Source organism: Schistocerca serialis, chromosome 3, assembly GCF_023864345.2.
Source record: "Schistocerca serialis cubense isolate TAMUIC-IGC-003099 chromosome 3, iqSchSeri2.2, whole genome shotgun sequence".
Lineage (NCBI taxonomy): Eukaryota > Metazoa > Arthropoda > Insecta > Orthoptera > Acrididae > Schistocerca > Schistocerca serialis.
Window position 1 is genome coordinate 293,996,902 of NC_064640.1, and position 18,120 is coordinate 294,015,021.

The 18,120-nt window shown below is 43.2% G+C and overlaps 1 protein-coding gene across 2 annotated transcripts in view; it reads left to right on the top strand.

Moving 5' to 3' along the window:
- Positions 1-18,120, top strand: part of LOC126470083 (serine/threonine-protein kinase 16) — a 107,228-nt gene that overhangs the window by 77,875 nt on the left and 11,233 nt on the right. For both annotated transcript variants that reach the window (XM_050097594.1, XM_050097595.1), the window contains one exon: positions 5,554-5,708. In XM_050097594.1, the coding sequence (XP_049953551.1) occupies positions 5,554-5,708 (155 nt within the window). The remainder of the gene's footprint in view (positions 1-5,553; positions 5,709-18,120) is intronic.

The window sequence follows — 18,120 nt, forward strand, 5'->3', positions numbered from 1 at the left end:
CCTTACCTAACTGCATCACAGCGATTTCTCAGCCATATCATGCTGAAATAAACCTCCAGTTCTTTTATTAATTTATATATGTAGTAAACAGACTGCTTGTAATGCTACAGTGTCACCCATAATACATTTACAGATGCGGTAGCAAAGTTGCAAGACCTAATGAACCTGTTACTAGCTTCAAACCAGTACTATTCCTGACATCTGACAGGCCATTTTATGATGGAAAATTTGAATACCATTTACTCAGTAGATCTAAGTTGATCAAAAGTGTCCCACCTCAGAAAAGTACCTGTTGATATAATGTTGTATTGCACACAACCTAAATGTTGCCAAACATTCTTAAAAAACTAGACTGCCCCTCCAGTTCCTATATGATGTATATTCATGAATTTTCCTTAAGGTAGGTCCCCACATTTGAAGTTAATTAATGTTGATTAAATTTTCTAATTATGATGTAATTTTTCACTAGAGTGTGACATTTGTAATTGCTAACAAATGAAAGGATAAGATGTTCCATCTGCATGAATATAAATATAGTATATAACAATTGCTTTTATATATCATACTATTACACTCCTGGAAATGGAAAAAAGAACACATTGACACCGGTGTGTCAGACCCACCATACTTGCTCCGGACACTGCGAGAGGGCTGTACAAGCAATGATCACACGCACGGCACAGCGGACACACCAGGAACCGCGGTGTTGGCCATCGAATGGCGCTAGCTGCGCAGCATTTGTGCACTGCCGCCGTCAGTGTCAGCCAGTTTGCCGTGGCATACGGAGCTCCATCGCAGTCTTTAACACTGGTAGCATGCCGCGACAGTGTGGACGTGAACCGTATGTGCAGTTGACGGACTTTGAGCGAGGGCGTATAGTGGGCATGCGGGAGGCCGGGTGGACGTACCGCCGAATTGCTCAACACGTGGGGCGTGAGGTCTCCACAGTACATCGATGTTGTCGCCAGTGGTCGGCGGAAGGTGCACGTGCCCGTTGACCTGGGACCGGACCGCAGCGACGCACGGATGCACATCAAGACCGTAGGATCCTACGCAGTGCCGTAGGGGACCGCACCGCCACTTCCCAGCAAATTAGGGACCTGTTGCTCCTGGGGTATCGGCGAGGACCATTCTCAACCATCTCCATGAAGCTGGGCTACGGTCCCGCACACCGTTAGGCCGTCTTCCGCTCACGCCCCAACATCGTGCAGCCCGCCTCCAGTGGTGTCGCGACAGGCGTGAATGGAGGGACGAATGGAGACGTGTCGTCTTCAGCGATGAGAGTCGCTTCTGCCTTGGTGCCAATGATGGTCATATGCGTGTTTGGCGCCGTGCAGGTGAGCGCCACAATCAGGACTGCATACGACCGAGGCACACAGGGCCAACACCCGGCATCATGGTGTGGGGAGCGATCTCCTACACTGGCCGTACACCACTGGTGATCGTCGAGGGGACACTGAATAGTGCACGGTACATCCAAACCGTCATCGAACCCATCGTTCTACCATTCCTAGACCGGCAAGGGAACTTGCTGTTCCAACAGAACAATGCACGTCCGCATGTATCCCGTGCCACCCAACGTGCTCTAGAAGGTGTAAGTCAACTACCCTGGCCAGCAAGATCTCCGGATCTGTCCCCCATTGAGCATGTTTGGGACTGGATGAAGCGTCGTCTCACGCGGTCTGCACGTCCAGCACGAACGCTGGTCCAACTGAGGCGCCAGGTGGAAATGGTATGGCAAGTCGTTCCACAGGACTACATCCAGCATCTCTACGATCGTCTCCATGGGAGAATAGCAGCCTGCATTGCTGCGAAAGGTGGATATACACTGTACTAGTGCCGACATTGTGCATGCTCTGTTGCCTGTGTCTATGTGCCTGTGGTTCTGTCAGTGTGATCATGTGTTGTATCTGACCCCAGGAATGTGTCAATAAAGTTTCCCCTTCCTGGGACAATGAATTAACGGTGTTCTTATTTCAATTTCCAGGAGTGTATATCTGTTAGGACAGTAGGTAGATGGAGTGCAGTTACCCTTGTGCAAAATGTGTTCTGACGAAATTGATATCTTTCCATCATACATTACACTTAAAAAATAAAACAATAGTATGACCATCATATTAACAAAAATATCAGTGTTGTTTTTCCTGGAAAGACTGGAAAACTGTGGCCTGGCATAAGTCCCAGTTTCAGTTGGTAAGAGCTGATGGTAATGTTGGAGTGTGACTCAGACCTCGCAAAACCATGGACCCAAGCTGTCAACAGGCACTGTGCAAGCTGATGGTGGCTCCATAATGGTGTGGGCTGTATTTACATGGAATGAGGCGAGTTCTCTGGTCCAGCTGAACAGATCATTGACTGGAGATGGTTATGTTTGGCTACTTGGAGACCATTTGCAGTCATGTGTGAAGGAATTTTTATAGATGTCAGTGAACTATGTCACCAAACCACAATTGTTCGTGATTGGTATGAAGAACATTCAGGACAGTTTGAGTGAATGGTTTGGCCACCTACATCGCCCAACATGTATCACATCGAACATTTATGGGACGTAATTGACAGGTCTGCTCATGCACAAACTTCTGCACCAGCAACATTTTCACAATTATGGATGGCTATAGAGGCAGCATGGTTCATTATTTCTGCAGGGGCTTCCAGTGGCTTGTTGAGTCCATGCCACATTGAGCTGCTGCACTATGCCAGACAAAAGGAGGTCTGCCATGATATTGGGTGGTATCCCATGACTTTTGTCACCTCAGTGTATTTCACACATGGAGTGTTACACCCCTAGCATTCTGCAGAAATTGAAATTTTTGTGAGCAATCACACCACCTCCAAACTGACCATAATTTTGTCTGAATTGATTCTGGTTTATTTATGCCCACAAACATTTCAGCATTTGTAATATGATGACCCCAGAATCAGTTATTGCATTTAGTAACATGATTAGATATTTCACCAGTGTGTAGGTTGGAGAATCTATAGCATTAACCACAGGTTGCCATTGAATGCCTTCTTTGTGGATTTTAGGCACAGCCTTGGCAGTGTAGGATGTTGTGTTTGCCAGTTATTATCACATTTTCTGGTAGACCAGAATTGTTGAATAGCATCCTCAGTTTTCTGTTAAGTGATAAAGTAGCATTGTGTTTAATAGTTTTGCACATACTATCTTCCAAAAGTAAAGAAACTTTATCATTATACCCTGTGGAATTAAGCACAACTGTAGCTTTTGCCCAAGTCAGTGTGCAGCACAACTAGATCTTCTCTCTCCACAAATCACAGATTCCTTCTGCCTCTTACATTATGACTTGGGAGGCTTGACTAATATATGATTTGTAGGGAACCTTATCTCATTCACCATGTCATGTGAAAGATGCTGCACTGCCTATTGCGCTCTGCTGATATCCTTTCTTCAGAGCCACAACAAACAAAATAGACAGTCCTGTGCAGACACATTATTCAATCAGTTTTCTGAGCATCCAAGAAAATTAAGGCGATGCTAACCCCGGTAAAGGTAGCCTTGATTTCAGTGTTCCTAGAATTGATAAAATTCGATGTGATTATGGTAGCAGCTACATTGGTCAGTCAGTACACACAGTTTCAGAATGCTAGACAGAGCAATGATGCCACATTAAATATGACTATTTTGGCAAATCTACTGTTGCTGAACACAGCCTCATAAACAAACATAGGATTACGTTTGAAGAAATATACCATGCATCTACCTGCTGGGATTCTGTCATCAAAGAAACCATTGTGGTCAGACTGTGCAGCAGCAGCTTTAACTAGGACATTGGCTGTAACATTAGGGGTGCACGGAAATGGACACTTGATACTGAAAGGCAACAGAGAAATAAACTGAGTTATCCCCCATCTAACAAAACCATCATAGATATATCAACATAACCTCTGGTGGCATATGGAAGTTCTGTGACTGTTATATCTCCATGATGTAATTCGCCCAACTGAATAAAGCACAGCCTGACAATGGCAACAGAGGAAATCATCGAAAGCTTGAGATTACATACAAATCTGACATGACAGGAAATATGTGAAACATTTCAAAGGAAATACATTCTCAAGTTAATGTCAATGTTTTTTTTTTTTTAAATTGCCTTTTGCTGTAATATTTATGAAAGAAGCCTAAAAAATCATGCAAGTCAGTTGATTTGTGATGTCATATTGATTGCATGTTATAGTGTTTCATCAGTCTGCAGTTAGTTTTGATGCTTTGATGTGCTGCTGCACTTTGTAAACAATTAAGAGTTTAAAATTGGTACCAGTGAGAACCAATGCCTACCTACTTAGAAAAACTGACTGAAGTAGCACACTGGTGAGACACCGTATTTGCAGTCAGGAGAAAGGCAATTAAAGTCCTGTGTAGCTTTCCTGTGGATTCCCTAATGCCAGAATGGTTTCTTTGAAAATAGCCAGTTTCCTTTCTTGTCCTTCCCCAACCCTTGCTGGAGCTCCATCTCTAATGACCTCATTGTTGTCAGCATATTACACCCTAATCTTCTGCCCTTTGTTTACTTGGAACACAGAAGGTCAACCCATAATACATCCAATGTCTGGCTCATGGCTATAGGTCTTTTAATTAGTGTGGCTATAAAGTTTTTGCAGTAATAACATGTAATTCTCATTTTTTTTTGTTTTGTTTTGCTTGAAGAACTCGGTTGTTGTTGTTGTGGTCTTCAGTCCTGAGACTCGTTTGATGCAGCTCTCCATGCTACTCTATCTTGTGCAAGCTGCTTCATCTCCCAGTACGCACTGCAGCCTACATCCTTCTGAATCTGCTTAGTGTATTCATCTCTTGGTCTCCCTCTACGATTTTTACCCTCCACGCTGCCCCCCACCCCTCCCTCCCCCAATACTAAATTGGTGATCCCTTGATGCCTCAGTTCTAGCTCGGTATGTTCACTTATTTTATTGGTTTGTTTCTTCCATTGATAAGGTAATAAAAGTTTTCTTGTTACTATTAGCAGAGTTGTGTTGAGAGCAGTAATTTAATTGTGTGATGTCCAGAAATTCGACATGCATGTTTATCTCTTTACTTTTCTGTGTATGCAAAATAGCAGTACTGTTATTAAAAGTTTCTGATGTACGCAAACAGTGCATCAGACTAAGATAGGAAATGACATCTGAACCTTGGAAATATGTGCTCTGTGAGATAGTTTCATTTCAGTGCATGCTCTACTATAGGACAGATTTTTCATTATAGAACCTGTCAGCCTCAGTCATTCTTTTCCTCCTCAGATTGTTAGTCCAGTGAAGTATGCAGGAGAGCATTTGTAGAGTTTGAAAAAGTTAGCAACAGCTGGTGACAGAGTGAAACTTTGGACTGCCCGTTAGTCATTCTCTAATGTCTTAGTGAGGGAGAGCATTTTAGTTGAAATTTTAGTGTAGTACATCTTTTTAATTTCTAAGGAAGCAGCATTTCTGAACACTCTCCTCTGGGAAGTTGATGTATGATTCTGAGATAATATTACCGTTTGTGTCAGTCGCAATAACTGTGCATATGTTTATGTAATTAAGTTATTTGTGATTGTGTTGCAGGTTCCATGAGCACAGCCCGAATTAAAATATGTGGAAGTTCAGAAGCCCAGAAACTTCAGGACACTGCCGGGGAAATGTGCTCCATGCCGTATCGGGCACCAGAACTTTTCAATGTTGAGAGCTATTGTATGGTGGATGAGCGCACAGATATATGGGTATGTTCAGACACTAAATGGGTATGATTTTTATTGACTTAGGAAATACTTTAATGAGAAATTCGCAGTACATCTTGGTGCTTGAATATATGACAAGAAAAAAAACCTGAAGTACTTCAACTAATAGTATAAATTTTAAATGTATTCTTTCTGTAGATCCTTACTAGATTGGTAAAATAAAATCAGACTATAATTTTTTTTCCAAACATTCACTCACTTATTTGATTATATGAACTTCATCACAAGTGTTGTAGTCAATAATAAATTATACAAATGTGATTATGAGCATATCAGTATGCGTTTTTGGGGGTACTTCAGATTGTTCTGGCTTTTTGTTTGTCGATAAGAAACTCATTCCAGACAACAGTCTTAATTTTCTAGAGATAATTAAAGAAGTTTTTTCTTCTGAAGAATGCTCTGGACACAGTGAGGTCCCTGTGTGGGGTGATGGTGTAAATGCCTGGCTTCTGTTTTGTTCCATTTAAATATACCTTATATGGCAGTATAACCATTGGTCTGAACTATATCCACCAGCACAAAGGATCAATTAACCCATATTCATTTTGATGACTTGCCATCTACCTAACATCACAAGGGATCAACTGTTTCATGGTCATTTGATGACTTGCCATCAGTGTGTGCTAACATGTACCACTTCTTATCAGTCCAAGAGACCTTTCTTGTCCTTTGAACACACAACAGCATTAGTCCTGCTTTCATGTTAGTGATTGTGCTCTGTAGCTTATAGTGACACTGGATTTAGCATTCTCATATGTTGTTGCCTGGCATTTCGCTGAATGCTACTTTGTGCTGTGGCCTGACGATATGCTTGTTCATGGTGTGTGTAATTGTCACTCAGATGGGTGGTAGATTTGACCAGAGAATATAATATGAACAGCATTCCTGGTGTAATCCATGTTTTAACTTGTGGATCACACCCACTATAAATCTGTTGTTACTATATAAACTGCTAAAAAACACTTTTTCGCCACTAGCATCTAAAAAACACTTTTTTGCCAGTAGCATATCAGTGAATGTGTTCAGCTTTAGGTTTGTAGGGAGCAGATAGCAGAGCTACAGGCCTTAAGAAACTAAATTAAAAAGTAACTGCCAGAGAAAAATAAAACTGTAACTAAAATAAGGCAGTTTGTCCAAAGGTGCACATTTTTGCCATTTGTAAAATCCAAATCACTACTGGGTAACATTCAATACCATGTTGCTCCTCCTATATGGTATCACATTCTTGGGCTCTTCCTGGTATGCTTACCAGAGAGTGGGTGAGGCAATGATGCATGAGCCTGTTTCACTATTTGGTAGTGAATGCCCCGAGAATATCTATTATGTGAGGTCAGTTCCTGCAATAATGCACTGCAAGTTTCAGCTGCTCCCAAGCATGATTAGTTTGGGTTTATGCCATCAGATACTGCAGGCCATTCCATTTAGTGGATCCCTGTCTGTTGGAGGAATGCGTTTTTGAGTTTTGGCGTTGAGCACTCGTAATATAAACTTGAAAGACACACGCATCATCAAAATATTGACTGTACATTTAGTATGGTACTGGTAATGAAATAGTATGTCATATGATGCTGTATGGCATGCCCAGTTTGAATGTCATGTAAAATATGAATGATCTGGTTGTAAGTCTTAGTTTTGTAGAATGATACTGTCAAAATGTGTGTACACAAATGCTGTGAACCTTCATTGTAGTTTATCACTTGATTGATAATGAGCTAGCGGTAAGATTACCATAATGATTTATAATGCTGATATGTGGCTTTTAAATAAGATGTAGTTTCAGAAGTGTTTAGAGCCTCAAGGCATGTTACCCAAATGTTTTTTTTTTTAATTTTTTGTTTATTTTAAACATTCGAGTGCCCATGTCCTGAGGTAATGTAATCTCTTCAGATAGGACAACCTCCAGTAGTTTTCTTCATTAATGATAGCTGCCATTCCTTGCCTCTTTCACTCACTACTGATCCTTACACAATTACAGAGATACTGAATTTATTTAAAATAATTTTTATTGTCTCCCCTAGTTGTTCCCAACATGCCCACTCCCGGATAGAAACTTCCTCTGCAGTTTTCGATGGATTATAATTTTTAGCTGTATGCATCCATGTTGCTCATGCATTTCTAAGGTCATCTACCCATCTTCCATTAGGCTGTCATTTCAGTGTGTTATTAGCTCTTGGAATTCAACTCTGTACTTCCTTGGTCCATCTACTATCACTTCACTTGGCTACATGACCCACTCACATCAAACGTCATTTTCGTTGCACTCATAACTACATTTTTCAGTACAGTCTGTTCCCTGAGCCATTCATTTTGTTTTTTGTTTTCTTGTCTTGTCTCGTCTAATTATTCCTAACATACCTCATTGCTTGCTGAGAAACCCTCAGATTTGGAATGGTTTTTCTCATTAAAAGTCTGTTCCTTATTGTTGTAATTCAAAACTGATTACACACACTGACCATAATCTTTAATTTTTAGAAAATTGGAAGCTTAGTTTTGAAAGCCCTGTATATTTTACCAGAAGCACTTCATACTATTTTTACTCTTCTCTTTATTTCTTTTGCTATCCGTCTTGCTAAATACAAAACTAATCAGATGTTCCAGTGACTTCATTGTGAATCTGAAGTTTTTCTGTGATATATAATCTGTGAATGCCATTGGCAGCACAAAATGTTTCAAATTCCTTGGAGACGAACTGGGGGCCATTTTCGGAGACAAGCACTTCCGGCAGACCCTCTAGACAGAAAATCGACATCAACGTCCGTATGGTACTCGTCGAGGTAGTGGAAACCATTGGACAACAAAGGGGAAGTTGCTGTAAGCATCGATAACAATCAACCAGCGGGCGTCCCCGAACGGACCCGCGAAATCAACATGGAGATGCTGCCAATGCGCATTAGCAGTCGGCCACGCAAAGAACTGTTGCCAGGGAGCAGGTTGATGCTCCGCCTGACAAGTAGCGAGCAAATCTTCAATGTCCCAATCAATACCAATCCAGGTTCAATGGTGTCGAGTGAGCTGTTTCGTCCGCACAATACCCCAGTGATCAACATGGAGAAGGTGGAGAATTTCCAACCGCAAAGAACGAGGTACCACGACATGGGATTGATCATTTTCCATTCGCAGTAAAAGAACACCGTGGTGAACTGACAAACTATGGCGTTGTGTAAAATAACGCCGAACCAGGGGGTCAGGAATTTGTGAAGCAGACGGCGGCCATCACGTACGGATGTACTGCAAAACTAGGCGTAGAGAAGCGTCGGCAGCCGTCGCGGAAGCAATACGACGGAAGTCGACCGGAAAACCATTGGCAAACTCTGCACCTTGCGACTCACTGTAGGGGCACAACACTTCGGAGGAGTCAAAGGCGTGGTCCGGACCAATAGGAACACGAGACAACACGTCGGCATTGCCATGTTGAGCCGTAGGCCGGTACAAAATTTCATAATTGAAGTCTGACAGAAACACTGCCCAACGTTGCAATTTCTGCACCGTATGGGCTGGAACGGGCTTGAACGGGTGGAACAACGACGTCAAAGGCTTGTGGTTGGTAACCAGATAGAACTTCCAACCGTGCAAAAAATTGTGGAACTTGGCGACTCCATAGACAATAGCTAGAGCTTCCTTTTCTATCTGAGAGTAGTTTTGTTGTGCCGAATTGAGCAACTTGGAGGCAAATGTGATCGGGCGATTGACCGAATGTACATGGTGCGAGAGAACCATGCCGATGTCGTGCGAAGATGCATCGACAGCCAAAACCACAGGCCGGGAGGGATCAAAAGGAACCAAACATCAATCACCAAGCAACGCAGATTTGAGCTAGCGGAAAGCAGCGTCACATTCCGGAGACCACACAAAAGGCACATTCATACGCCCTAGGCGATCCAAAGGCGCTGCTATCTGAGTGGCGTTAGGAATGAAGGGAATATAGCAAGTAATTTTTCCCAACACAGATTGGAGTTACTTCAAGTTCGGAGGTGCCGGCAAGTCTCTGATCGCATGGAGATGCAATGGGGAGGGGTGGCCTAAGTATTCTATCTCAGTCCGAAAAAACTTGCACTTGCTCTTGTTACATTTGAGACCAGCATGTGAAAGGACACTAAACAAAGTTTTCAAGTTCTGCAAATGTTCTTCAGTGGTGCGACCTGACACTACAATATCATCTAGATAATTAGAGCCTCCTGGAACCGTAGTACACAATTGCTGCAAATGTGACAGAAAAATAGCTGGCGCCGAAGCACAACTGAAAGGAAGTCGGCGAAACTTGAACAGTCCCAAGTGAGTGTTTATGACAAAGTAACGCTGCGACGAGTCGTCGAGCAGAATCTGGAAGTACGCGTCTCTCAAATCAATCATAGAAAAATACTTTCCTGCATCCAACTTATCAAATATGCCCTCAGGGCGCAGCAAAGGAAAAGTAGCAGCAACAGTCTGGGGACTCACTGTGGACTTAAAATCTGCACAAATGCGGAGTCGACCATTAGGTTTCTTAACACACACTATTGGTGACGCCCATGGTGAGACAGACACGGGTTCTAGGACCCCAACATCTTTCAAATGCATGAGTTCTGCAGCTAGTGCGTCGTGTTGCGCATGCGGGTCCGGGCGAGCGCGCCGGTACACAGGTATAGCATTGTCTCTAACTACAACATGCGCAGCGAAATTAGAAGTGCAGCCCAAGCCATCGGAGAAAAGTTCACTAAACGACGCACAAAGGGAGTCAACACTGTCATTATGGTCACTAGCTGAGATGGACAGGACATTGTTTTGCACCGAGAGACCAAAAAGTTCAAATGCATCCAGTCCGAAAATGTTTGTACCATCACACGATTGAATGACGTGGAAAGTCACTGTTCTGGTGGTGGCACCGTACATGGCCTGTACACTACACACACCAAGCACCGAAATTTCTTGTCCTGTGAAAGCAGTCAGCTTGGAAAGCGAGCGGCGGAGCAGCGGTGAGCCAAGCAATGCATGTCTTGTGATTCAATAAAGAAACTGAAGCACCAGTATGTAACTGCAAACGCACAGCACGTCCAGCAACGCAGAGAGTCACAAACAGTTTGCGTGCACTGCGCTCAATACGATTGAGAGTGTCTGAGGAAGTGCGGCTAGGCACCTGACTTGTGGGAGACACACGTGGCATAGAAGCCCATTCAAAAATAGCATTAACATCCATAGGTTGCTCAAAGTCAGTTTCACGGCGAGAGCCATTGTGACGATACCGCTGCGAATTACAGGAACCTGACACGTGTATGGGGTGAGAGTTCCGTTTAGAACACACGGCTTGAACACGACCTGTTTTGTTACAGAGAAAACACTGAGCCCGACGGGAAGGGCACTTGTCCTGGGGATGAGCACTAAAACACTTAGGGCAAGATTTGAGGCTAGGCGCGGAAGCATGGTTAGCAAATTGTTTACGCGCCTGCTTGCAGAGCGGCGGAGCTGGCCGTGGCAAAGCGGAGTGCAGGGTCCTGTTGTGGGAAGCACTAAATGCACACACGCCTGGCGTTGCATCGAATGTGGAATTTACCCTGTCCAACGTGTCCTGGCGATCCAGCAAATCTAACACTTCTTGCAAAGTAGGGTTCTTAAATTTGAGGATCTGTTCCCGGAGATGATGATCCGTCACATTTTGCACGATACCGTCTCTGACCATTACATCTGCATAGGACAGTTCGCAGGCACACTGAAAGTCACAGTCGGACGTAAGCCCTTGCAAGTCTGCAATCCACAAGTGGTTAGTCTGACCAGGTGCATGTCGCAGGTGAAAAAACTTACAACGCGCAGTCACGACATTGACACTGTCCTTGTAATGTGTGTCCAACTTGCGGAGCACGTCGTCATACGACTGTTCTTCTGGGTGGGAGGTGGGGAAGAGTTTCACTAACATGCAGTATAGTTCCACACCAGCGTGGGAAATAAGGAAAGGCAGCCGCGCATTACCTGCAATTTTGTAGGCTGCGTAGTGTGCTTCAAGCTGCACCCGGTACTCGTCCCAACGTTTCGTGTCAGGGTTGAAGCGTCAGAAAGGCGGTGCTGGTGTTGGTGGTGGAGGCGCTGGGGGTGCCGGCGGCAGCGTCGTGTTTGCTTGCGCCACTGTAGTCTGCATGACCACTAGTCCTTGCATTGCTGCGAGCAACTGCATCATCTGCTGCATCAGAAATTGTAAAAGCTCGGGCAGCAAAGGTTGTTCTCTTTGCAAAGCCATGGTGCAACCATCAGGAAGCAAGCAAATTCATGAAGTGGGTAGCAACTACCATACCGCAGACAAGGGCAAACCAGAAAAGTGAGCAAGGAAGTGTCCGCAGGGCGAAAGCACGTCGCCAACCTAGGCGAAACTAAGTGGACAAACATGGAAGCAAAGAACCAGAATCTCAGCTAGTTTAGTGAACTCGGAAATAAGGGACCAGACTCGGTGCCATTTTATTTATTGTGTCTCAATGTTTAGAGGCACAAAACACGTGGGTGTTTTCAGCTCATTACTAAATGCAAATAAGTAGGAGGCCGAGTTGATAGGAGCTGAAGGAGTCCAGGTTGCAATAATATGTGGTACGGCACACTGTTAGAGAGAAGGATTATTATTCAAGAAACACATAGTATAATGAAAATTACTTATCTTCAGTATTTTGTAGGACTGCAGCTACAGCTATAACTAACACAACATATTCTCAGGGACTAAGCCTTTTGGGCCCTCCTCATAGAATCAATGCAAACAGAACTGGCTGAGGGCTGATTATGAAAGTGCGTCTGCCTAGGTTGAAATCTAGCTAAGAAGTGAACGAGGCACACTCCAGTTCCGTCGAGCTGCACAGCCCGCTATAGTGCGCTGTACTCAGCAAACGATGGGCTGCCAACCTTGCATTGGCGCCGCGTTGTAGTAGTATCTGTGGCAGTGATACTACACTCAGGAATCAGGAAACATCTATTACAAGTATTATTTGATCTTGAAAAGTATGATTGTACAATGTAGAGGAGCAAATCTACACTCTGCCCATTACTTCTCCCTTGTACAGACCACTGTACAATTCTGAAAGAGATCACTCAACATTACAAAGAGCTCTGAGATACCAAAGTTCAACATTCTATGACTGTACAATGAGGACTGCACCTTCCAGATCACCCAAAGAAAAAAAATCTACAAAAACAAGGGTGGCCCAGCCTACAAAAAGCTCTGCTGGGTGTCACAAAAGATGCTATCCCTGCCTCATCCAACAAAGTTAACCATCCTTGGTGGACCATAGAGTGTGACTAGGCCACAGATGAAAGGTGCAGACATGGATCGAGTGGAACCAGTATAGAGATGAGCACAACTGCCAGGCATTTTTAACATAAAGAAAAATAACTGTGGACATTTTCTGCAATACCAAGAGAAACTGCATCTGGTCACTGAGGCAACAGGCAGCAGAAGACTTCAGGAAGAAGAATTCAAGAGACCTGTGTAGGGAACTCAAGAAGCAGAGCATGCCATACACAGTCCCACTCTTCAGCTTCCTGGACCTGATGAGAAGCTTCATTTAACAGAGGAACCTAAAAGGAGACTCAACTTCCATGTGCCCCAGTCTACGAATCCAGACTCCATACCACCAACTGTGGAAGAAATAGAGGAGATTATCAAGAGCATCAAGAAAAATGCCTCAGGTGAAGATGGCATAGTATCAGAGATGTGGAAACATACAGGTGAACAATTTGTACAGAGCATCCACCAGATAATACAGGACATATAGGTAATAGAGACTTTACCAAAAGGATGGACCTCAACTGTGATTCATCCTCTTTACAAGAAGGGTAATAAGACTGACCATGACAATTACAGAAGCATATGTCTTATATCTGTTACATACAAGATTTTTGTAGAGTCCTGCTAACTAGTCACCAAACAGCTTAACTCCCAACTTGGTGAGTATCAGACTGGCTTTCAAGCTAGTAGGCTAGTAGATCATACACACAACATATACAAAACCTAATGTCCATCCTTACATACAAGAATTGCAGTCGACATCCCTGGTTAGTCATCGTAGTGGACTTTCAAAAGTCATATCATTCGATACACACACACACACACACACACACACACACACACACACACACACACACTCTGATCACCCTGTGAGAACTGGGCTAGATGAGAAGACCACTGTATGGACTTGCGGAGTATGTATGCAGATATAGATGTAGTTCAGGAATACTGCCTCCAATGTCAAATTTAGAGGTGAACTTTCTGAGAGTTCCACCATTCAAATGGGAGTTAGACGAAGAGATGGCCTCTCCTGCATACTTTTCAATTGCATACCAGAGAAGATTGTTAGTGAGTGGACTTGCACACTACCATTGGGAAGTGGAATGAAGACTGAATACAGGAAAGATAACCTCAATGTACCCTGCCTAGCCTTTTCAGATGAGCTTATCATGTTAGCCAACAAGATGGAGGAGGCTACTCCCCAACTACAGAGCCTCTACAGCATAGCAGCTAAGACCAATTTGAGGATCAGTATACAAAAAACAGTTCATGACTAACATAAAGGGAGCCCCATCTGCAGTGCCATTAGAAGGCACCACCATTTGTAAAGTCCCTGCAGTCAAGTATTTAGGAGAAAGGAGTTCAGAAAATGAGTGAGAATTTGCCAGTAGATACCAGATGTTTCCGTATGGAGAGAGTCTACCACACCTGCAACAGCATTTACATCTCCAAGTACCTCTCCAATAACCTTAAACTCAAACATTACCACTCACTAGTAAGGCACTCCATATTATACTACTCTGAATGCCTCTTAATGAACAAGAAGGGTCCACTGAGGAAACTAGAGCTTACGGAGTGAAAAATCCAAAGAGAATACTAGGGCCAATAAGAGAAGTGGATGGTACCTACAGGATCAAACACAACAATGAGCTTTATCATCTCCAAGAAAAAATAATCACTTCTGTGAGGAAAAGGTGACCAGCTTTCTGTGGACACTTTATCCAAATGAACCCTAGCAGTCTCACCAACAGGATCTTCACCACAACAGGTAGAAGGACAGCCTCCAAGAACAAATGGATCACCCCAATGAAATCAGACCTAGAGAAACTTGAAATCCCCTAGAAACCATAGAGGTCCAAATTCCAGATCATCACTCTTCAAGGGATATTCCCAGTGTGTCTTACCAGATAAAAGATAACAGACCAAACTGGACAAAGGAAAGGAAGCTTGCTCACAGCCAGAAAATGAAAGCTTTCTGGGCTAAGAAGAAACAGAAGATCCATGTAAAAGAGCCAAAATGAGCCCCATGGTCCTAAGTAGGCTCAAACGAAAGAGAGAGAGAGAGAGAGAGAGAGAGAGGGGGGGGGGGGGGGGAGGCTTGTATCCTCATACACAACTACATGAATAGGACTTTCTGAGTGTATTATCATACTTATATTGCCAATAGTTGTTTTAGATATCAAGTTTGTAGTGTCCTGTGAAACTGCATTGAACATTATGCTTGTGCCATGTGGGTACTGTTTTAAGTGTGACATTTTTGCAACCAAATCCAAGAGGTGGCCCAGTTCAGCACTCATTCGTGATGGCTTTGCTCAGTTACTGCCGCCCCTCAGTCTTGCAGTGACTCAGCTACAGCTGAGTGCTGACTGGAGAAATGAACAGGCAAAATTCGTGTATTTTTGAGCTAGAAATCTGCATTTCCTTTTAAATCATTCCTTTTGTTTCATATATTCAAGATCTTTGAGTGAGGATCACAATTTCAAGTTTAAGATTGTACTTAGATAATGGCTTTGTGTTAATGGAATGTGCTGAACTTTTACTGTTTTTTGCAGACTTTCCTTCTTTCTTTGTGATAAGTTTCGGAAATGTATTATCAGGTCGAAACTACAATCAGTCCTAATCTGAAGGCAAGGTAGTCAGTGAAGTACAACACGTAGAACTTAAAGCACATTTATTACTGACACCAACGTACAGGCAGAACAGAACTGAACTCCTGGATAGGGAGTACCGCTGTTTATGCAAACATCAAGTATTTCAGAATATACAATCATTACAAACAAAATATTTCAAGAACATTCCAGAAACAATAAATGTTAAATAAAAAATAATTGCTGGTATTTGTGTTTGAACCGGTGACTTGCAGCGTGCCCACCAGTGACACTAACCACTACAACACACTGCTTACACCATAGCTTGTGATATTGCTCCTTCTGGAGAAACAGCAACCTGCTGTTTCAGAAATTCTCATTGGCATGTAGTACAGCACCCAGTATCTAGATCTTGTCAGTGGTCCTCTGTATGGAATCACTAGCTGATCCTCACATTCTGTTCGTGTTGTAATATCCTACTCACTGCGATGAGCATCAATGATAGCCCCTCCCATTGAAGCTTCACAATAGTCGAATGTGTCTTCAGTTTCCTGGAACCTCCCATCCCTGATCTGCAGTTCTGGACTCTAGTAGGGTTTCACATGGAGGACATGGATGATGTCTCTGTGCTTTTGTCATCTTGATCATGGGTCGTAATGCTCAACTTCATACGTAGTATCCAACAAGGAAAGGATACATTTTGGACTAAAATACCATTTAGTACCTTTTCCCACGGCCCCACTTTCCGCAGAGGTGTAAAAATCCGTAACGAGTCTCCTGGGCTGTATCTCATATGCCATTGCTTGGCGTTATGGTACCCTTGGTCTTTCCCCTGGTTGTCCAAGATCCATATGGTTGTCCAAGATCCATATGCAAGCCAGCTGTCTTGTTCTTCAGTCCCAGTGAGGAAATTTTTTACTTAGTCATACTAAGTATTGTCTGGTTGAAATGTGAGACCATTTGTATGTGGGTGGTAGCAGTTGTCATCCTACGGGTGGTGTCTCAAAGTGAGATTACTTCTGATACTAATATCGAGTGGAAACTTTTCGACAATCAGTGTTCAGAGATCATCATACAGGATACTCCATGCTTCAGAATGATGTTTTCTACATGGAACTTTGCAATTTTCGGAGCACAGCTTTAGTGACAGCATAACTGGCTAGGTAGTCACTGCATATTCATTGATTCCCATTTGTTGATTTTGAGAACCTCCCCAAGAGGTTGAGTCCAATTCAGTGAAGTGGTGCAGCTGAAGGTGGGATTGGTTCCAGATGCCCTGGAGGTAATTGAGGCGTGTGCTTCCATTCTTGGTATTCCTTACAGACGGTCACATAGTGTCAAATGGATTGGTAGATACCTGGTCAGGTATATACGATCTGTTTGAAAACCATGTGAGCCGCTGTAATATCTGTGTCTGATTCCGTCTAGGATCTTCACGAATTCCAGGTGACCAGATGTTGGAGCATCACAGAAATACTTCAGTATAGTGGCCCATAGATGAGCTGAGACAGAGAACAACAATTTCTGCTCTACTGGATCATAGTACCTCTTATACAATGCTTTGTTAGTTAATTGGAATTCTCCTTTCATCAGTTCCTACTCCTTCAAGGCTTCTGTGGTTTTCAGCAGTGCTGGATCTTCCTTCTGTTCAGCATCAGTGACTGACATTTTTTCAACATTTCTGTGTTCCAATATAGGATTCCTTGAATGGCAGTTGCTGTCCTTGTTTTTGCACCTGCTCTTGTGTACCACTCTGACGTACTCATGAAGCCTCAGTGCCGATCTTACCAGATAACACGATGGATGCTTCAGCCTAATCAATCAGCTGAGAGACTGCTGATCTGTCACAATGGTGAATGGTTTGTCAAATAAATACAGCCAGAACTTGTTGATGGCTCAAACAACTGCAAGGCGTCATGTCTTGGTTGTAGAGTTGTTCATCTTGGCCTGCCCCTATTCCAAAACTGCTTGTGTTGGTGTGAATTTCTGCCCCCCACATTCTTATCTCACAATGCAGAAGATGTTAGCACCTCCTTAAGCACAAGGAAATATCTTTCTTGCACCTCCTTCAAGAAAATTTGGCTTCTCCCAGCAGTAGTTCTTGCAAAGTACATGCCTTGGTACTTTATGAATCATGTTAATAAGAGCACATTCTGAGACAATGTCTCACACCACAAAAATGCTGAAGGGTCAAAAGATCTGTGTAACAGCTCTTATTTTGTCTGGATCAGGATGGAATCCATCACCATTAACTAGATGCCCCAAGATTTTTATTTCTTGGGTGACAAAGAGGCAGTTTTTCGGATTCAGGAGGAGACCTGCAGTCTGAACACACTTCAAAGTGATTGTTAGGTGGCTTAGATGTTCCTCAAAAATCTTTGAAAAGTGGCAATGTCATTCATGTGGCAAAAACATGTCATCCATTTAAGGTGTTGAAGCAGAGTGTCTGTCCATCATACATCTGAAAGTGACTGAAGGATTACACAGTTCAAACAGCATAAATTTAAACTCATAGAGGCCATCATGGGGTATGAAGCAGTCTTCTACCTCTCAGTCTCATCAACCTCGATTT